General features: G+C 40.4%; 1 protein-coding gene across 2 annotated transcripts in view; it reads left to right on the plus strand.

Moving 5' to 3' along the window:
• FCHO2 (FCH and mu domain containing endocytic adaptor 2) overlaps nt 1-22,945 on the plus strand; it is a 349,104-nt gene that overhangs the window by 132,267 nt on the left and 193,892 nt on the right. Inside the window, exons 14-15 of one of the 2 annotated variants that reach the window (XM_033929206.1) lie at nt 15,100-15,111; nt 20,790-20,814. In XM_033929206.1, coding sequence (XP_033785097.1) covers nt 15,100-15,111; nt 20,790-20,814 — 37 coding nt within the window. The remainder of the gene's footprint in view (nt 1-15,099; nt 15,112-20,789; nt 20,815-22,945) is intronic. The other variant, XM_033929212.1, reaches the window with a different exon arrangement.

Below are 22,945 nucleotides of genomic sequence, written 5' to 3' on the forward strand. Positions count from 1 at the left end.
AGACTGTAAGCCCCTGAATATGTTTACCCTAGAGGAAAGAAGGGACAGGGGAGATATGATTCAGATGTTCAGATACTTCAAAGGTATTAACGTAGAACAACATCCATTCCAGAGAAAGGAAAATGGTAAAACCAGAGGGCATAATTTGAGGTTGAGGGGTGGTAGATTCAATAGCAATTTATTTTATTTATTTCTAAAAAAATTCTTAACCGCCTATAACTAAGTGGTTTACAATTTAAAACGTTCACAATGGTTCAGAGGATAACATACATAATAATATTTTCAATACAGTAATTCAGAAGACAACAATACTTTCAATACACTGGGGGTTTTTGTTTTGTTTTGTTTTTTTTTTAATTTATAGTTTTCAGATTAAATATCAAGCATTATAACTTGTACAGAAAGAAGTTAAGCCTGTGAATATATTCCAATAAAGTTTCCACTTTAATAGTAAAAGTAATGAAGAAAACAAAAACATAGGTTTAACTTTACTCAAGTCCTCAAATAATATCCAAGATTTAACACTTGGCAAGAAAACAAAGAAATATACAATAAAGAATCAAGGCTTAGCTGTCTGGAAACAGAAGTGAAAGGCTGATTAGCGAGTAAACTCACCCGGACTCCACGCTGACGAGAAGCAAGTTAGCATGTCACCCCACTGAGGCTAGCCATATTGAAGTGCAGGAAAGTTGCCTCTGCGATATCCTTGCCGTGATTGCACGAGCTGTGAGGGGGAGAGCGCGAACTGCAGAAGAAAGTACCATGTGTCCGGTGGACCACGGCGATTTTTACCAGGACGAAAAGGAGGGGCTATCTTGAAGCGTTCCTGCCACAAGAGCAAATTGTGGAGGAGGATATATTCCCTCTAACGGACCTTGCCGCGTTCCATTGAAGATGAGGGGATTGGGGTTTAAATGGGTGGGATTTGTGCAGTGGGAGTATGTTTGAGTTTTGATTGGTGGAAAGGTATATGTAGGTTTAAAGAACGAGTGGAAAAATATATATTATGGAGTGAGTTTATGATAATTGTATGTTTTATTATATGGCTGAATGAGTGTTTATGTCCTTGTATGTTCGGGGACTAAATTCTCAGCGTAAATGACAACTGTACTTTCAGGAGGCTGGTAGAGTTAAAATGGCAATTGGTTTTGTACAAGAAATGCACTTAACACCAGCCCATGAAAGATTTTTTCACCATGCTCACTATAAAGAAATTTATTTTGAGTCTAACAAACTTAAATCTAAAACTAATGGAGTTGCTATTGTAACCATGCATCTATTAATGTTGAAGAGGTGGTTCGTGATAAAGAAGGTCTATTCTTGTTTTTAAAAATTCTTATGGGGGGGTTAATTATATACTTTGTTAAATCTTTATGCCCCCAATGTGAAACAAGGTGTCTTTTATAATAAAATAGGGGATATATTGACACAACACGTAGAAGGAAAAATTATAGTGGGAGGTGATTTAAATCTCACCCTAAATGTGAAGCTGGATAACTCTAATATTGGTGTGAATTATGGTAAAACTGAGCAACGCCAATTACGTCTTTTTATGGAATCATGGGACATTATTGATTTATGGAGACACCAACACCTAACAGAGATTGATTATACTTTCTATTCTAATGTTCATTCTTCATATTCTAGAATCGATCTCTGGCTGGTGGGGAAAGATCTGATGGAGATTGTTAGCTCTCTACTATAGAAACCAGGGTATGCTCCAATCTGTATTAATCTAGTGATACAATCTGCCCAATCTGCTAGGAAATATTGGTGACTAGATGACAGTCTCCTACTAGACCCAGTTCATATGCAACAACTGAGTAAATATCTGAGAGAATATTTACAATTTAATGATGTAGGAGATATTTCTCCAGAAACCCTTTGGGAATGCTCCACCGGCCTGACTTACACAGCCGGTCACCTCCGCCACCCTCGTACTCGCCGCGCAGCACGCCTGATAGAGGAACGCAGTCTGATTCCAATACCAGGTGCGACTTCACAGAACCACGCAGCCTGTGGTTTTCCCGGGCTATTTTTAGTCAAAATAGGCCTTCAATGGCCATCTTACATTTTTTCAGATTTGATTGTAAAGTTATTTTTTACACTTGTCAGCTTTATTATTGAAAGAAAACCACTTAGATGACTTCCCCAGGGCAGGATGTCATGGATTCATTCCTCATTTATGGTGGATGACTATTAGATGCGCAGCCATTTTCCACGGGCGCTGCAACCTGCGAGGGGTGAGAGACTTGCCCAGATTAGTGCTTTCAACCTCCATGGAGGGTCTTCTAGCACCTTCTGTCCCAACTCCCTTGAAAGTGCGTCTTGGAGGATAAACCTGGTAAATCCTCCAAACAGTCCCCAACTGGAGTCCAGGAGTTGGCTCCTGCTGCGGAGGATGGATTTTCCCTTGATTTTGTTATCAGGAATAATATGGGGTATGGAGGTGGGAAATAGTCTTTGCCTGTCTCCCTTCTGCCATGCTGGGCAAAGGGACCCCTGCGACTGTGGTCCAAGGTCTTTTCTCTTGCTTCCCCTAGGGGATGCCAGCAGGTACACAGATAGTGCCTGCAGTTGTGCCAGATTGCTTTCCATACCTCTGCTTTTGTAGGAGGGCGCTGCAGTGGCTGCAGCTATGGCAGATCTGTTGGTTCTCCAGGATCCGGATCACTGTGGAGACCCTGATTTGGGGGAGGATCACACCGTGCACAGAATTTTCAAGCCCACGCTTATTGTGGATTTGATTTCTTTTTTTTTTTTTTAATCAAATTTTTAAACATTATCATTTTTACAAATAATAAAGAAGAAAGGAATTTTACAGAAACAAAAAGAAAAATAATGTAACCTCCAAAAGGTTATCTCAATAATTTCCTCCAGTGCACATAATTTGAGAGAGAACAAAACAGGCATTAAATGAAACAGAAACATTTAAACATAATCATGATCAAAAAAGATCAAACATAATGGTGTTTTAATACAAAAGAAACTCCAGATATTAGCTTTGGGTGCCACATTCTATTTAAAGTTTCCCTGTAAAAGCTTGATTAAATTTAAGGAAAATGATTATGTTTATTGGGACTCTATTCGGTTAGAACAATTTTTACAACATCATGAAGCGAGCTCTTCTTCTCTCACCACATAATTAATATCTGTGGATTTGATTTCTAAATCTCTACAGGCATTAAAACTGCAATTTGAACTGTTCTAGTGGATTCTGCCTTCAAGGATAGGCCTGCTTCTATTGTCACCATTTCCAGGTACGGTTGTTTCCGCGGCTTATGTGGTGGCCAGAAAGAAGCACCCATCTGTTTTGGCAGTGGGCTTATCAGTCCTACCTTAATTCTCCAGGACTGCTCTATTACAGTCCTGGAATAAAGTGGAATTGTATAAGAACGAAAGATTACCTTTGCTAATCTTCTTTCTTGTAAATCCACATTTTATTCTGGGAACCTGACCTATATTTTCCTGATTTTCCGAATTTCTGCCCTTCAAGTACCAGTAAGCTGGATTTCTATTTTCTGACAAGCCTTTATAGAGTGCCATCTGATTGGGTTTAGCATTCAGTTTTGGGGGTTCCTAGTTAGGGCACCCCCTTCTGTCAGTGCATGCTGTTTCTACTTATAGCACTGTTATTATCGTTGAGGTTACTAATGTTTGATATCCTGATTCAATTATGTTTACTTGTTGCTGTTTTGCATTTCTAATTGTGAGCAGAATACACTTTTTGTACTTGTTGGGGACTGTCCCCATTGCCCTCTCTCTACAGATATTCCTAGCTGCTTTGCTACTGACTGATGTTTACAAAACCAGTGACAGTGATGAGGTATGAGGGGGAGGGGTTTAAGTCTTTGAAATTTGAGGCTTACTACAAAGTCCTGGTGGGTAGATGGAAATAATCCACTGCTCTCGGAATAAATTGTGGATTTTCAAGAAAGAAGATTAGCAAAGGTAAGAACCTAATCTTTTGTTAGATGCCATTTTAGGCAGTGGAGTGAGTGCAGAACAGTGTTTGAGGAGGTTCAAATATACAGGCCTCCCTACATATAATTATTGATGGAACAATCGCAAATAATAGAAGTCACGAATGCCGAACCTGCGAATATGGAGGGAGACCTGTAATAGTAAGTAGTAATATTCCCTCCTGTGGTCATCTGTTTAGTTTGGGTACTTTTTAGGCCCTTATTCGTTTTTAAAATAGATCTAGCCCCAAACTTCTAAACTGCTTTGGACGTTTTGTTAAATGTTTGATTATCACAGCAAAATGTCCAAGTCCTAAGCCTGCCCAAAACATGCCTTTAACACTTCTTTTTTTTTTTTTTTGATTTATAATTTTTATTCATTTTCAAATTTTACATAAAGTGTACAAAATATTGAAATACAATTAATGAATACACAATATCACTTTTATATCTAATACATAATATTCTAAATATATTTTTATCCCCTCTCCCTCCCCCCACCCTTCTAGTACTTTCCAATTATACATTACATATTGTATATCATATTATATCATATTGTGTAAAAATTATTTTCATTACCCTCCCCTTCATGTGTGTCACAAAGAAGATATTGAAAAGAAGAAAAGAAGAAGAGAAATCTTACTAATTATTCATTACAATATTTTGTCAATGGCCCCCATATTTTTATAAATTTAGTGTATGTCCCTCTTTGTATTGCTATTGCTCTTTCCATTTTGAATATATGACATATTGTATTCCACCAAAATGTATAATTTAGGTTACTATAATTCTTCCAATTGTTGGTTATATGCTGAATGGCAACCCCTGTCATGATTAATAAAAGCTTGTTATTTTCTGGTGAAATTTGACTTTTTTTTCTCATCATCATTCCAAATAACACTGTATCATATGATATTGCTATATGATTTTCCATCAATTTATTAATTTGTGGCCAAATTGCATTCCAAAAACTTTTAATGTAGGGACAATGATACAGTAAATGATCCAACGTCCCAGGTTCCAGACTACAGTGCCAGCATCTATTAGACCTGGAACTATCTAATTTTTGCAAACGTGTAGGGGTCCAAAAAGCTCTATGTAATAAAAAGAACCAAGTTTGTCTCATAGATGCCGACACTGTACATCTCATTCTCCAAGACCAAATTAGTGGCCATTGAGATGCAGTAATTTTATGCTTAATCTCAATGCTCCAAATGTCTCTTAGTCCATTTTTTGGTTTTTTATTCAAATATCCAGATATTAATTTATACCACAATGCGGCTTGATGCCCTAGGAAGTCTGCTTGAAAACATAAGAACTTTAAACTATATTGATTATTCAATGTTTTCCATTCAGGGAACCCAACCTGAATGGCCTGCTTCAATTGCAACCATTTAAAACTTTGTGTTTTACTAAGACCAAATCTATGTTGCAATTGTGAAAATTCCAGCAGTTTACCTTCTGAAATAACATCATCTAGAGATCTAATGCCTGCAATAATCCAGTTCTTCCAAAGGATTTGAGCTCCGCCAATTTTGATCTTGGAGTTTATCCATAGAGACTGATTAGTTGACTTGTTTATTGGGATAGGTGTTAATTTACTTATAAACCTCAACGTTTTCCAAGTATCCATTAATATTTTATTTTCTCTGTATCTTCTAGGTATGTTAATACTTGGAAGATGAAATAAATTTAGGGGAAACATGAGGCGCCATTCCAAATATAACCAATCTGGTGCATTATCTATAAGTTCTGGGAGGATCCAATACATACCCTGACGTAGAATATAGGCTTGATGGTACCTATAAAAATTTGGAAAATTTACCCCTCCCTCCTTAATTGATTTTTGCAAAGTTACTAAAGCTATTCTAGGTGTTTTACCAAGCCAAAGAAATTTTGTTAAAATGCTATTAAGCTTTTTATAAAAGGACCCCTGAAAATAAATAGGTATCATACTCATTTGGTAACAAACTACAGGCAACATCATCATTTTAATAGTTTGAACTCTCCCCCACCAAGAAATATGTAAAGGGTTCCATTGCTCACACAACTCCGTAACTTTTTTTAATACAAATTTTTCATTCTCTTTTACGGTATCTTCAATTGTATTTTTAACTTGAATGCCAAGATATTTAAATCCTTCTTCTTTCCATATGAACGGAAAAGCGTCAATTAATCCTTTTACACAATGAACATTTAAAGGTATAATTTCAGATTTATTCCAATTAATTTTATAACCTGAAAATTTGCCAAACATATCAATTAATTCCAATAGACAAGATAAGGTAGACTCTGGATTTCTCAAATAAAGTAAAATATCATCCGCATAAGCCGAAATTTTATATTCCATATCAGAATATGGAATACCCTGTATCCCCCTTGCTTGCTGTATTGCTAACAATAAGGGTTCTAATACAACATCAAATAACAAAGGAGATAAAGGACAACCTTGTCTAACTCCCCTCTGCAATTGAAAACCATCAGATATCATATTATTAATATTTAATCTTGCAATCGGGAAGCTATACAAAGTTTTTACCATTCTAAAGCCTGATACATAAAATTCCATTCTACCCTATCAAACGCTTTTTCTGCATCCAAGGAAACTGTAAAAGTCGGTTCATCCATTTTTTTTGATAAATTTAACATATGAAACAATAATCTAGAGTTATTAGAGGAATGTCTTTTAGCAACGAAACCCGTCTGATGCATGTCTATAATATGTGGGAGAGCTTTGGCTAATCTCAAAGCCAAAATTTTCGCCAAAAGTTTATTATCCACATTTATTAAAGATATAGGCCTGTAGTTTGAAACCAAAGTAGGATCTTTATTTGGCTTAGGCAAAACAATTACTATTGATTCAGCCATAGTACCTTTAATATCACCTTTTATAAGTTGTGTCTGATATAAATTTAGTAAATATGGGGAAAGGACATTTTGAAATGTTTTATAAAATTCTACTGTATAACCATCACCACCTGGAGCGGATCCAACTCTAAGAGATCTCAACGCTGTTTCTAATTCTTTTAATGATATAGGTTCATCTAAACTCCGTTTTATATGATCAGGAACCTTAGGTCCATTAATAGAATCTAAAAAATTTTTACCATCTTTTTGTCTCTCCAAATAAGGTTCGGAAGAATACAGGTCCTTATAAAATTTTAGAAATTGTTTTAAAATTATATTTGTTTGATTTGTTATTATACCATTATCATCTTTTATCCCATTTATATTAGTTCTTCTTTTTTTTTCTTTAAGATAATTTGCCAATAATCTTCCCGCCTTATTGGAATTTCCATAATACACTACTTGCTTGTAAAACAAATCTCTTCTTATCATTTTTGAAGTTAATTCATTATATTTACCTTTTGCTTTCAAAAGAGCTTGCAAAACCTCATGTTCCCATTTACTTACCAATTTAGCTTCTAATATTTTAATTTCTTTTTCTAATTCTATATACTGCATTTTAATCTGTTTCCTAACAAAAGCTGAATATGATATAATATTACCCCTCATAGTTGCTTTAAATGCATCCCATACATTCTCAATAGATGTATCCTCCACTAAATTTATTTGAAAGTAATCATTAATTTGTGTTTTAAAATTTTCCAAAAATTTGTCATCCACAAGCAATGCATTATCAAATCTCCAAAGAGGTCTACCATTCTCCAATTGATCCAATTGTAATTCTATGCATACTCCTGCGTGATCCGAAATAATAATAGGATCTATGGAAGCTTTAATCACCTGTTGCACCTTATTTGTTGAAACAAAAATATAATCTATTCTTGAAAATGATTTATGTACCTGTGAACAAAATGAAAATTCCTGATCATTAAAATGAAGAATACGCCATATATCCTTCAAATCACATGATTGAGCCAAATTATCTAAACCTAAAGATTTTATGCTTTTACCTGGTTTTTTATCCAATAATGGATCCATTACAGCATTAAAATCTCCAGCCACCACTAAATTAGAAGCAGCCAGTGGTAACAACATACTCTGTAACTTTTTAAAAAATTCTGATTGATTCGAATTAGGGGCATATATATTAAACAACGTCAGGGCATTATTTCCCATACTTATATCAATATGTATCCATCTTCCATGTGGATCTGAATTTATTACCTTAAAATTGGCCGTACATTTTTTATTTATAAGAATTGCTACCCCTGCTTTTTTACCTGCTGCTGGAGCAAAAAAACATTCCTTTACCCACCCATCCTTTAGTTTTTTTGATTCCTTTATATTCAGATGAGTCTCCTGCAAACAATAAACATCCGCGTTTTGCTTTTTTAAAAATGCTAATACCTTTTTCCTTTTGATTACATGATTCAGGCCATTGACATTAATAGAATATATCTTAAAAGACATTATATATTTTAAAACTTATCATCATAATCTTTTTCCTTTCTTCCTTCATATTTAAAATCCAAAAAATTTTCTCTATGACACACATTTTTACCCCTGGAGTATCCAATCCCTTATTAATCTTTTCCTTAATCATTCTAGTAAAACCCATCTTTTTCCCACCCTTTCCCACCCAATATAATGACTGCTTAAGGACACACATTGGAACAGCAACCCGAACATTCCCCTCCCCTCTAGGCAACCAATATTTAATTAATATCCCCTTTATCATTTCTTAAAATAAATTCATTAATCTTTCACATTGTATCTTAGTATATCTCCTTCTATACATAAAATTTTTTTTCCTATTTTTCCTTTTTTTTTTTTACCATTTTACCATTTTCGAAATAATTATATTTTCTATCTGTTATATTAACCTTTGATAACTTTAACCATATTTTACTCCTAACATTCCATTAATGTATCTTTATCCACTCATCAATCTTTAATTTATATTTCCCCAATATTTTAGTTTATATCACAAAATTCTTTCATAAACATATATTTAATATAGTAATGTTATTTTTCCTATATCTCATATATTCTATTCCAGCAATTCATATCCTCCTTTTAATATATAAAAATAAATATCCATATCTTCATATACTTCTTTAAAAATTGATTATAAATTTATAATTATTATCATTTATTTATATTTCAACAATTTTTTTTTTTTTCCTTTCATTCATAAAAATGAAATTTTTAATATATTTTTTTTTTTATATTTTTCCTCTTTTCGAATTAATATCCAATCCTTTTGAAACTATAATATTACAAAATCAAATTTTATAATTAATATTTAGTATATTTTTCTTATTTATTTTACATTTTCATTTCCTTCTTCCCTTTAGTCTCTTGAATGCCACTAGTCATTTTATTTAATATCCTTTTTTCCATTCTACTTTCTTCTTTTACCCAATTGTATCATTATCTGGTGTATTCTTCTTTTTTTCCTCCTTTTGTTATTTATTCAAGTTTTTTATTACTTTCTAATCACTCTTTACTCCATCCATCCAACTTTTACTTTTCTAAAGTTTAGACTCTTGAATTTCCAGTCCATCTTTCTTGTCTATTTCTTCTGTATATTTCTTTTTTTGTTGTTGTCTTTTTCTTTAGTTTGTTTTATTTCCTGTTCTTTATTTAATATTCTTCTTTCTTCAGTATTCCAAAGTCTCACAGTTTTATATTGAAATTTTTTTTTTTCACAATGTACATCAAAACCAGTCTTAAAATCTTCTGATCATTTCAACATCCATTATGTTAGAATGACATAGGTTCTGATTTTGAAAGGAAGGTCTTTAGCTTTTCCGGATCTTCAAAATACAAGGATTTATCTCCAGAAGATACCCTCATTTTTGCTGGGTAATACAAACCATATTTATATCCCTTTTCCTTTAATTGAGGTCTCAAGTCTAGAAATCTCTTCCTTTTGTTTGCTGTGTTTTTAGCAAAATCAGGCAAAAACCATATTTTGGATCCTTTGTAATTTAAATTTTTGTCTTTTTTGGCAGCATTTAAAATTTCTATTGCTTGCTGGTATCTTAGCATTTTAAATATTAATGGTCTTGGTCTGCCTTGATTTTCTATATTTTTTAATGGGATCCTGTGCGCCCTTTCTATTTCTAATGGCTGTTTAAAATCCAATTGCAGTATTTTAGGAATTAGATTTTCTAAAAATTGTATGGCATTTTTCCCTTCCAAATTTTCCTGCATTCCAAAAAGTTTTATATTCTTTCTTCTTCCTCGGTTTTCATAATCTTCCAGCTGATTTTTCAATTGAATCAGTTCCAAACTGTCATTTTTACATCTGTTTCCTTCACATTCTAAAACCTCCATTTTAGTTTCTAAGTCAGTTGTTCTTTTATTATTTATTTCCATCTGTCTGTGGATATTTAGTATTTCTTCCTTCATTTCAGCCATATTACTCACTGTTTCTTTAAGCATTTGTTTAATCTGTCTCAGTTCCTCCATAACTTCTGCTTTGCTCAGCACATCCGTCTCTTCAGCAGGAAGCGGGACCTTGCTTGGTGTAATTTGATCCTGCTTCTGCCTTTTTGTCGACGTACCAGTTTCGTTTTTATTTTGTCGGGTGCTTGCCATGCTCCTGCACTTCTTTGATATTTTTCGCCGATTTTATCCTCTCCACAGCGGTTGCTAGGACGAAGACTCCTGCCAGCCACAATGTGTAGCAGCCCGCCCTCGATTTCGCGCCGCACCAGCACAGAGCAAAAGCCGGCAAAGAAATAACTGATCTTCTTGGCTCTCTCCCCTCAGGGCTCCACCTGAATCTGAGAATCTCGGAGAGAGCGAGACCAGAAGGCTTTGAGCATGCGCAAATGCTCAAAGCCAGTCCAGCCCGGCCCAGCCCAGAAGAGGGAGGATCTCCGACGCACTGCCCAGCCCAGGCCGCACCAGAAGAGGGAGGATCTTCGGGCACCGGCACTGGTGCCCAGTCGGGGTAAAGGATGTCATTACCGTGCTCAGGGAGGGGATGTAGGATCGTAGGGGGGGCAGAGGCGAGCGGGGGGGATGCCGGATCGCTGGGGGGAATGCTGGATCGCTGGGGGGGGAGGGTGCTGGTACAGCGAGGCAAGCTCAGTTTACGAGGCACCAAGTTTGCACATGTTTTGCTCGTCTTGCAAAACACTCGCAAACCGGTGCACTCGTAAACCGAGGTACCACTGTAGTGATTTGGATGTTTTTAGCAAAAAACTGTCCAAATGACACTTTATGCCATTTTTTGGATGTTTTTCTCTTTTGAAAATGAGCTCCTATAATAATAGCTGATCCGGTGACGGGATAATCGCGCGCCAGACGCCAGCGTGCTGACAATCCAGTGCCGACAATTCGGCGGAAGACAGAAGCGCGCGGGAGAAAAAAATAATTTTTAAAGAGCTCCGACTGGGGGTTTGGGGTGGCAACCCCCCCACTTTATTGGTTAGTGTTTGCGCTGCTGTTGCGGGGGAGTGGGGGGGGGTAAAACCCCCCACATTATAGAGAAAATGGAACTTTTCCCGGAAAAAATCAAAAAAAGTTCCGTTTTCGCTATAATGGAGGTTTCCAACCCCCCGAACCCACCTCCAACAGCAGCGCGAACACTAACCAATAAAGTGGAGGGGTTGCCACCCCAAACCCTCCGTCGGAGCTCTTTAAAAATTACTTTTTCCCCCGCTGATGTCTTGGGCTCCACTGTCTTATGAACCGCTGATCCACACTGATGATGTATAAAGATGGTGGCAGTTACTGAGATGTTATTCCTTGAGCAGCAACGTTTGCAGCAGATATCACAAACTGAAACTGAACCTAGACAAGACAAAATTCATTCTCCTCGAAAATAATAAAACCCCAACTATAACAAATCTAGTTATAAACTCAATCACATACCCTATACAATCCACTTTAAAACTTCTAGGAATGACAAATTGACAGATGCTGTACCATGCAACCACAAATCAACAAAACAATACAAAAATCATTTGGGGTCATGAGAAACTTAAGACAGGTTCGAAAATTCTTTGACAGAACACAATTCCAGCTCCTGGTCCAGTCCCTAGTCCTAGATCTTCTAGACTACTGCAACATACTCTATCTCCCCTGCCCCACAAGCATGATAAAACAACTACAAACTGTTCAAAACACGGCGCTAAGACTAATCTATTCACTGAGGAAACACGACTACATCACAGCGGCATACCTAGATTCACACTGGCTCCCAATACAAGCAAGAGTACAATTCAAATTCTACTGCCTGCTATTTAAAACCGTAAATGGAGACAGCCCAGTCTACCTAAACAACCGCCTAATCCAAACAACCGCCTCAACCAGACACAGGAGAATGCACAAACCATTCACTCATCCCCAATCAGAGACGTCAAACGAAAAAAACTGTACGAAGGCCTTCTAGCCACTCAAGCAGCAAAACTAGACTACCAACTCTTCAATTTACTGATAACGACTACAGACTACAAATTGTTTAGAAAAGAAATAAAAACCATCCTATTCAAGACATCCTTGAAGACAAACTAACACCGCAAGACTAATCCCTTAATCCCAATTCTCTGTAGCAAATCACTCTACTATTCAATTCCTCTGGAAATGGCCAGATAACTACTTTTGTAATCTGCCTTGAACTGCAAGATATTGGCGGAATAGAAATCACTAATGTAATGTGATAACTGTGACACGAACAGAATCAAGTAAAAAAAAAATATATTACTTTCATCTGTAGCATTTGATATATTTTAGTGCTGAACCTAAGAATGTGGTTTCTCCTTATTTATTGTATTTTACTTAGTGTCACCTTAATAAAAATTACAGTGCAAGTTCCTGCAGAAGTATTTTTTTAAACAGGCAAGCTCTGTAGAACATAATGGACACCGTATCTGGATGATTAAGCTAAGTGGTGACTACCAATACATTTATGCTTCATTAGAAAGAATAACTCAAAAATATTTGGAAAATTAATGAGACAATTGATAGCTTATATTTTAAGTTGTTATAGGAGGTTTTTCTGACTGATGATAGTTCCAAGTTCTGGGGGCAGGATATATTACCTACCACTGAGGAGCACTTGAAGTATTTTCCTCCTTTTCAAGGCAATTGTCAGTATAGGCGAAAACAATAACAATTGGAACTCTGATGGTGATAGTATAATTCTACTGTGCAGTCCTAATCTTATGTTGATTATTTGTAGAGCTGAGTCGATGAAAAGATTTACATGCCTCTTGAAGATCTGTGTATGTGGTCTATGGTCTGAATGAGAAGAAGAATGAATGAATCTATTCTTAGTTGTGTGATATATTTTTATTTTTATTGTTCTTATATAGTCTTATAATCTAGTTCAATAATTTGTGAAAATTGATATGGAAACATTTTAAATAAAAGTTATCACTGTTAAAAAAAAACCTGGAACTGTCTAAGCCAATGAATTGAGAACTAAGATTTAGTTCACATCTTTTAGTAGTAGCTGAAGGGAAATAACTATGAAGGGATGCTGAAAAGTTCTCTGTCAACCAACTTTTCAAATTCTGAGCGTTATTTTGCTATTGTATCTGAAAAGAATGTTATTTTATTTTGCAAAGTGCCAATTTGCAGAATCGTAATGCTGTGTTTTCACATTGTTTCAGATCATTGATTGAACCATGTCAGTGAAAAGTGTGGAATTTTCAAGGGTGGAACTCCGAGCCATCATGAAATTCCTATTCCTGCAGAAGAAAAATCCAAAGGAAATCCATGACTGTATGATGCAAACACTGAGTGATAAATGCCTATCATACTTCACAATGAAAAAGTGATGTGTAAACTTTCAGCATGGAGATGTTGAGACCAAAGATGCAGCAAGGTCTGGGAGGCCTCAAACAGTGTCAGCTCCTGAAATTTTTGACTGTGTTCATGATCTCACTTTGGCAGATCGGCAAATATCTGAAACAATTGCTGAGACACTACAGATATCCAGGGATTGTGTTGGATTTATAATCGATGAGCAGCTGAGTATGCAGAAACCCTCAGCCAAGTAGGTGCCCAAGTGTTTGAATGCTAATGAGAAATAACTTTAAATGGACACTTCCAAGTTGATTTTGCAGCATTTTCAGTGAGCTGGTTGCTGCCAACTTTTTGGAACAACTAGTTAACTGTTGATGAAACATAGTTGCACTACTATGATCCTGAGACAAAACAGTAGTCCGTGCAATGGCAGCACTCGGATTCTCTAAGGCCAAGGAAAGTCAAGACCCAAAAGTCAGCAGGAAAGGTCATGGCCACAGTGTTTTGGGATCAGGAAGGTGACTATCTTCTAAGGAGCCAGTTAATGCAGAGTACTACTATAACTTGCTGTACTGATTAAAGGAGGAATTGGGAAAAAAATGAGAAGGAATGCGGAGAAAGGAGTTCTTTTTTGTTAGACAATGCACCTGCTCACAAGGCTAACAAAACTATGGCTGTTTTGATGCAGTTGGGGTTTCAGTGCATAGACTCACCAGATCTTGCTCCATCTGACTATTTTTTCTGTTTCCAAAGCTTAAAGAGAGTTTGAAAGGGCAACAATTTTTGAGTGATACGGAGGTGATTGCAGCAGTGAAGCAGTATTTCAGTGACAAGGTAACCAGATATCAGAGTATTTTCTGGAAGGGTTACAGACATGATGTGCCAAGTGTGTTGAACTTAGGGGTAAATATGTGGAATAACTTGTAAGTTTCATGGCTCCTTGTCATTTCCTTCTTGGTTGGGCTGAGAACTTTTCAGCACCCCTTCGTAATTTATACTTGAGGCAATGGAGAGTTGAGTGATTTTCTCAAGGTCACAAAAAGAATCAGTGGGATTTGAATACAGGAGAACTAAAATTATTATGTGGACTATCTTCAAATCAGTAAAGACAACTTGTATTTGTAGAATATTGAGGAAAAACACTACTATTGAGCATCTTATGACATTCTTTAATGTCTCTTAAAAATGGTTTAAAATAGGTGTAGGAAGCTGTCAACTTATCCTGTGGACTTCACAACTTCTACATTGAGTATCTTGCTTTTAAGGTGAAATAAGTCTCTTCCAAGTTTTAAATGTGAAGAAAGATTAGATATGTCCGTTTCTTTTTGTTCTAATTCATTATTAATTTTGTTAAAGTTAAAAAAAAAAAAGATATTTTCTTGAGCCAACATTACTTTTGAGCTATAATGTCAAATCCTTTTATTTTTCTTTTTTATTCTTTTTCCTTTTTTTATGATAATAGAGGCAGAGTCCGGTGAGTATTACTTTTTGTTTTTTATTAGAAACTAGTCTTATAGCCTGTTACATTAACGGTTGCTAGAATATATGTGTGTGTGTCTGTCTTTATTTCTTTCTCTCTCCTTAGCCGCTTTATTTCTTTCTGTCTTTCTTTTTCCTTGGCTGTCCATCACCACCCCTTGCCTGCTCCCCCTGTCCATTGTCCCTTCCTTTTACCTCCCCTGTGTCCACCACCACCACCCCTTCACTGCTCTCCTTATGCAGCAGCAGCCCTTCTCCCTTTGTTTTACCTCCCCCCTGTCCAGCAGCACCTCTTTCCTTCTCCCCCTGTCCAACATTAGGCCTCTGTTCCTTTTTCTTCACCTCCCTTGTCCATCAGCACCTCTTTCCTTCGCCCTCTGTCCAGCAGTAGGCGTCCCTTCCTTTTTCTCCCCCCTCCTCCTTCTTATCCCTATGATACACTTACCTTGCTCGGCCCCTGATCAGAGGTTCCTGACAGCCACCCATTTGCACCCATTGGAAAAGTTCCCTATGCCGCATCCCGCCCCCCTCCTGATGCGACTCCCGCTGTCTTTCTTTCTGTCTGTCTCTGTCCCTGGCCCCCTTTGTCTGTCTGTCTTTCTGTGTATCTCCCTGCCCCTGTGTCTTTCTTCTTTTCTTTCTGTCTCCCTTCCTCCCTCTGTCTGTCTGTCCGAAGCAGCATTCCCTCCCCCTCCATTTCCCTCCCCCACACCAGTTCCCTGTGCACCTGCCCCTGTGTCTTTCTTCTTTTCTTTCTGTCTCCCTTCCTCCCTCTGTCTGTCTGTCCAAAGCAGCATTCCCTCCCCCTCCATTTCCCTCCCCCCCACACCAGTTCCCTGTGCAGCAGCATTAGCGTTTCCTCTACCCCCTTTCCCTTCCTGCGGTCCCGACTACAAACGCGGTCCTGAGTCCTTTGCCGCCGCCCCCCTTCCCTTCCCGCGGGCCCGACTGCAAACCTGGCGATTCAAGCAGCGTGTGCAGCAGTCTTCACACGCTGCTTCGGGTCCTTCTTCTGCCCTGATTTATTCTGGCACATCCCTGATGACATCATCAGAGATGCGGCAGAGCAAATTAGGGCAGTAGAAGGGCTCGAAGCAGCGTGTGAAGACTGCTACACACGCTGCTTGAATCGCCAGGTTTGTAGTCGGGCCCGCGGGAAGGGAAGGGGGAGCGGCAAAGGACTTGGGTCCCGGGCAGCGGAAAGTTTCTGGGCTCCTCGGTGGGGGCGCTGAGCGGCTTGCCCTCTCCTCCGAGACCCCCCCCCCCAGATGGAGGAACGGAGATCGGAGGCTGGTGATGTATAAGCGTGCATGCGCACTCCTGCGGCCACAGACCTACTGATCACGGAAGCACGCAAATAGGAGAGCGCATGCGCGGCTGCCCTTTTATTATATAGGATATATGTAATGGGCAAGAAGTAAATGGATTAAAATATTGACTTAGAAGTGGTTCCCAAATCTGCTCTGCAGGACCCAAGCATTGTGAATATTTATCAAATAGATTATGTATGCGCTGAGAGGGAGATATGATAAGAGGTCTATAAAATTCTATGAGAGGAGTGGAATGGGATGGGCAGACTAGATGGGCCATTTGGCCTTTATCTGCCATCATGTTTCTATGTGTACTGTTTCAAATTGTACAAAGACTAAAGAACAAGCCATGAAGTTACTAAACAATTCTTTTTAACATTTTTATAAACAATATTGCTTAAGGGCTGACCAGTAAGATTTGCCTCTTTGTGAATGATATCAAAATCTGCAATAGAGTAGACCCCCTGATGGTATAGATCAGTGTTCTTCAACCACCGGTCCATGGACCAGTGCCAGTCCACAGAAATTTCCTGCCGGTCCACAGGGCCAGCACGTGCATCAGGCCCAAAACAGTGTTCTTCAATCGCCGGTCCACGGTGCGATCGATGCGGCGTTATCTTCAAGCCAGCTCCCTCTTCCTAACTGATTCAGTGCACAAAGCCATGGGCAATGGCTCCTATTGGCATCCTGTGCCTGAACCGGAAGCTTTCTCTCCGACGTTCCAATGTCAGAGGGAAGGCTTCCAGATGAGGCACAGGATGTGCAAGGTGCAATTAGTACTATTATGGGGGCGGGGTCTTGGGTGGAGATTGTGTAGAGTTGGGTGGGGCCTGCCCACAACTTAGCCCAGTGTTGTTCAACCGCTGGTCCACGGACCGATACCAGTCCACAGAATAATTCTTTTATTTCTGCCGGTCCGTAAAAAGGTTGAAAAACACTGGTGTAGATAACATGAGGAAAGACCTAGTGAAGCTTGAGAAATGGTCTGATATTTAGCAGTTAGGATTTAATGCTAAGAAATGCAAGGTCAAACATTTGGGCTGCAAAAACCCGAGGGAACGGTACAGTTTAGGGCAGGGGTAGGGAACTCCGGTCCTCAAGAGCCGTATTCCAGTCGGGTTTTCAGGATTTCCCCAATGAATATGCATTAGATCTATTTGCAATCACTGCTTTTCAATGCATATTCATTGGTGAAATCCTGAAAACTTGACTGGAATACGGCTCTCGAGGACCGGAGTTCCCTACCCCTGGTTTAGGGGTGAAGAACTTTTGTGCACCAAAGTCCCTTGTGATAGTATGTGATGATCTTAAGGTGGTCAAACAGGTTGAAAAGGCGATGGCAAAAGCTAGAAGGATCCTTCCTCCAGCCCCCAAAACAGCAGCTGCAGCATCCTGACCCAAAAACTCCCTCCATCTCCCAAAGCAGCAGCAGTCCTGACTGGACATTTCCCCCCGCTCCCTACAGCTCCTGAAGTGGCAGCAGTCCTGACCCGCCATCCCCCCTCTCTACAGCTCCTGAAGTGTCAGCATTCCTGACCCGCCATCCCCTCCCCTGAGCAGAGTAAGCAACAGCAGAAGTCCTGACCTGCCAAACCTCCCTCTCTCCCTTACCCAAAGCAGCAGTGGTCCTGACCCGACACCCCTTTCCATCCCTCCCTCAAAGCAGCAGCGACAGTGCTGTAAACAGACTGTTCGCTGCCAGCCCTGGCAGGGCCTTTCCTCTGTCACATCACTTTCAAGGAAAGGTCCTGCTGGGGCTGGTTGCGAGCAGCCTTTTTACAGCACTGCCGCTGCTTCAAATAAGTGTGTGTGTGTGTGTGTGGGGGTCCAGGTGGGCAGGCCCATGCTGAGTTAGGGAAGGCAGACCCGGGGGGGAGGTACACCAGAAGTTTATATGTGGGGAGGGTCCAGTATGAGGAAAATTGCATGGGAGGGGAGATGGATGGATGCTGGACCCATAAGTAGGGAGGGAGGGGGCCGGGAGAGAAGGGGGGGGAAGTGACCCAGACCAGAAAGGAGTGTCAGAATGGAGGAACAGATGCTGGAGCTACAGGTGGGGATGGGGGGATGATACAGTGAGATGGGAAGGGAGGCAAAACTATTTTTACAGTAACTCTCAAGCAACCAGCAACTACAGTTATCAGGCATGCACCAATCCCCATGGGTGCTGGATAACTGAGAGTTTACTGTGAATAACTGAAAGTTTACTGTATAGTTCTGGAGACCACACCTTCAAAATGATATAAAAGGATGGATTCAGGAAACTGGTCGGTGGTCTACATAAAGATCTCAATATTTGGAGAAAAGGTGGGAGAGAAGAGATATGAGACATTTACTATCTATATGGAGTAAATATGCATGAGTCAAGTTTCTTTCAATTGAAAGAAAACTCCAGAGTGAAAGGACATGTGATGAAGTTAAGAGGTGATAGGCTAAGGAGTATTCTTGGACAATAACCTCTGGAAGCTTCACCATAGGGTCTTGCATCTATTCTAACCTTGGCTACAGAACTTAAAAATAAATCTGTTCCCCCCTCTCCTAGGTCACCTCTCCGGACACAACTCCTCCCAGCTCAGTTTGTTTCTGCAGCCTAGCTGCTGACTTATAGTTTCTTTTGCTCGTGAATTTTTTTTCTCAATTTCTAGTCTTTTATTTTGTTCCATGCCGCAGATATTGCCCAAGTGCTGCTGATTCATTCTGGGAGAGTGATCCTTTTAGCAAGAGATCGCAGACTTTTACTTAAAAATTGTCTGCTTCTGGGGATACCCTGTTAGTAGAACCTGCAGTAAGCCCCTCAGACAGCTTGCAGATCAGATTGGGTTTGTCCGCTAAGGGATAGAGTGCAGGCTGCTGCGGTTCTGTGGAGATACACCGGGATCGGAACCAGACATAGTATCTTCCTTAAATCCCCTGAGAGGTCCTGGTGGTCATGATCTGAGGTGACAGGGAAGGTGAGATGTTCAGAAGACCTGAAAATCCAGTTTTATCAGCTCCTGAGGTACTGATCTCCTGTGCTTTTCTGTGTATAGCTGGCAGCCATTGAAATGCATTGCTGCACATGTCTCCGAGGTGTCTGTGTGCCTCTGAGTTTGGCGATTTTGGGGGGGGTGCTTAAATCGAGGTTTTAGGTGGTTTCCCTGCATGTCCTGGTCCCCCCCAGCTGTAAAATCTTAAAATCACCGTTTTTTCAGGTCCTCTGTGTTTTTTCTGGGCCGTTTTAAGGCAGGACATGGAGTACCTGGGAGTCTGGTTGCACACATGCAGGAACCATTCAGGACATGTTAGCGGTTTCAGTCCTGATGACCTGGCAGTATCTGCAGGTTTTGGGTCTCATGGTGGTGACTATAGATGTGATTTCATGGGCAAGAGCTCGCCTCTGTCCTCTCCAGTTGTCCCTTCTGACTCGATGGAATCCTCAGCGGGATGCTCTGGGAGTGAAGTTGCCTTAATTGGCTGTGGTGGTTGAACCTCTGCGAGTCTTGGACTGGGTGACCCTGACCACGGACGCGAGTCTCTCCAGTTGGGGAGCAGTTTGCAGGTTGGTACCGATCCAGGGCCAGTAGTCTGCACTGGAGAGCAGATGATCAATCAGTTGACTGTAGCTACAAGCAATACATCTGGCGCTGCTGCAATTTCAAGGGTGTCTCCACCGAAAGCCTATCTGTGTGTTCTTGAACAATGCGACAGCTGTTGCCAATGGCAACCGTCAGGGAGACACAAGTAGTCCCCTGCTGAGCCTGGAGGCTCGGATGCTCTTTGCCTGGTTAGAGAGGCATCTGATAGCCTTGTCTGTGGCTCATGTGGCCGGAGTAGACAAGACAACATGCAGGCAGACTTCATAAGTCGTAAGATTCTGGATCCGGGACAATGGTCCCTGTCCAGGCTAGGGTTTGAGGCCATAGTAAAGCCAGTGGGATCATCTCACCTTCAATCTGATGGCATACTCGGGGAACCAGAAGGCGGACATTTTCTTCAGCTGCTGACAGCAAGTCAGCAGCGAAGGGCTTGATGCTCTGTTTCAACCTTGGCCCGAAGGGGAACTTCTGTATGTCTTTCCCCCGTGGCATATGATAGGGCTCGTTCTGTGCAGGGTGGCCTCTCACAAGGGTCTGGTGATCCTAGTGGCCCCAGATTGGCCCAGACCTGGAACGCAGACTTGGTGTGGTTGAGCTCAGAGAGGGGTCTGTGTCTTCCTTGCCAAGTCCAGAGGAATTGTAAGAGTTACTTGCATATAATTATTTATTTATAATTCATATCTGATGCTATTCTTCAGTTGTATTTCTTAAGTGTTAATTGAATATTAATTTTATGCATAGAAAAATCTTACATTTCTATCAGTAATTTTTTTGTTTGTTTGTTTTAGGCACAGATGAATAGATATTCACCAAGTAAGTTAAGTTTTGAAAAATACACTTTGTAATATAATGTCTTTAATCTAAAATTTCATTTTGCTCAATGAATGAAGCTATTGCTGATTTGGGGAATTTATTTTAAAATAGCGAGATGCCATTATATTTTAAATCAGAATATGACAAAATGATCATATTGATGATTGGGCTCTGGGTTGTTTCCTTAATATATATATATAATATATTTCACTAATTAAATTTGAAATATTTAAAACTGTGTAAACATAGCATGCTCAATCATTGAAAGCTTACTGAAATCACAATGTTGGTCTGTGAAGACAAAGAGAATTAATCAGTCTAGAGAATTTTGGAAAAGCGTTTATCCCAGGACAAGCAGGCAGCATATTCTCAACATGTGGGTGACGTCACCGACGGAGTCCCGCAACGGACAGCTTCGCAAGCAGACTTGCTTGAAGATCTTTTAAGAGCTTAAGAGTGCTGCATTGCGCATGCGCTAGTGCCTTCCCACTTGAGTTAGGGCACGCATCTCCTGTGAGGTACCTCAGTTCAACGTTTTCTGCGGAGCCAAGAAGTCCTCTTCACTTCAGCTCTGCAGCTCTTCATTGCCTTCTCGCATCGCGGCTTTGTTATTTTCTCTTAGTTGCTGTGCCTGCGCGTCTTTTATCTTTTTTTTTTTTTTTTAAAGTTTTCTAAACTTGCTTTTATTTCGGCCGGCGGCCCTGGCTGCTGAGCCTCGTTCTTTCACCGGCTTTTTCTTTTCTATGTCCCGGCCTCTTACCGGGTTCAAAAAGTGTAGCCAGTGTGGCAAGGTAATTTTAATCACCGACCCTCATCATTGGTGTATTGTTTGCTTGGGTCCCGAACATTGCTCCGACTCTTGTTCACGCTGTGCTACCCTTCAACCTCGAGCCCTTCGCAGACGTCATGCTAAAATTCTTCAATTATTTGGTACTATGGAGCAGTCTGCTGAGAGGGTCTTGACCTCGGCTTCGGGAATGGCCTTGACTTCCAAGACCTCGACCCCAACACCCATGGTTGCCTCAACCAAGGCCTCGACCTTGACAACTTCGGTCTTGAAGGCCTCAACTGCAATCCCTTCTAAGTCTTCATCTGTGGGTAAGTCTCCTGTTTCTCTTTCGGGTACCCTTCCTAAGAAGTCTACAGAGTCTCAGGTGTCCCAGGCTGTGCCTCTACGAGACCTCCAGCTAAGCGTGCCTCCAAACATAGGGAATACTCATCCTCGAGATCGCCCTCTTTGGAGCGCACTGCTGCACCTTCGAGACCTGATCCTTTCGTCTCGTTGCCTATGTTCGAGGACATGTTGAAAGCCATTCTGACCACTCAGATTTCCTCGGTCATGGCTCAACTTCTGGCCTCGACCCTGCTTCCTACGAGCCAGCCTGAGCCTCCTCCTGAAGCACCTCGAGGCAAGCCTCGAAAGTCTCATCGCTTATCATCCAGTGACTTTTCACCTCCTGGGACAGAGTCTCCTGAACCTCGATCGAGGCATCACTTGAGGCGTTCGAGGCATCTCGCTACCAAGCGGAGTCAGGACTCTTAGTTCAAGCACAAGCACAAGTTCCTCCTCCCAGTACTGAGTCTTCTATGCCTTGTTTATCAAAGGCCGTCGAGACTCCTTCAAAACCTAAGCTTAAGTCTCGGTCTCGCAAAGCTTCTACACCTGCTGCTTCGCCTCGAAGCCCGTCCAGGTCGAAGACTGCTCCATCGAGACTGCCTCCGAGGGAGATTTCTCCTCCTGCCTGGACCCATTCTGTTCCTCGGACCCCGGGGACTTCACCACCGAGGCTTCTCAAGCGCAAACACTCTCTGACTCCTCCTATCGCAGGTAGTGGAGCTTCCTTGGTGACCATGATGCTGGACTCTGAGCCTCCTTCTCAGTATTCCAGAGAGGCTTCTCCCTCCTATTCTGCGGCTCCTAAGTCTCGCTCTCCTTCTCCGGAGGAACCGTCTACCTCCAAGTCTGCCTCATTTGCGAAATTTGTCTTTGACATGGGGAAAGCTCTTCAGTTGGATCTCCACTCTGACTCTAAGTACACTCCTGAGTACTTAGCCGACATGGAGTTACCTCATCCACCCAAGGAGACATTGAGGCTTCCCATGACTCCTGTCTTAAAACAAACTTTCCTTA

Source organism: Geotrypetes seraphini, chromosome 1, assembly GCF_902459505.1.
Source record: "Geotrypetes seraphini chromosome 1, aGeoSer1.1, whole genome shotgun sequence".
Lineage (NCBI taxonomy): Eukaryota > Metazoa > Chordata > Amphibia > Gymnophiona > Dermophiidae > Geotrypetes > Geotrypetes seraphini.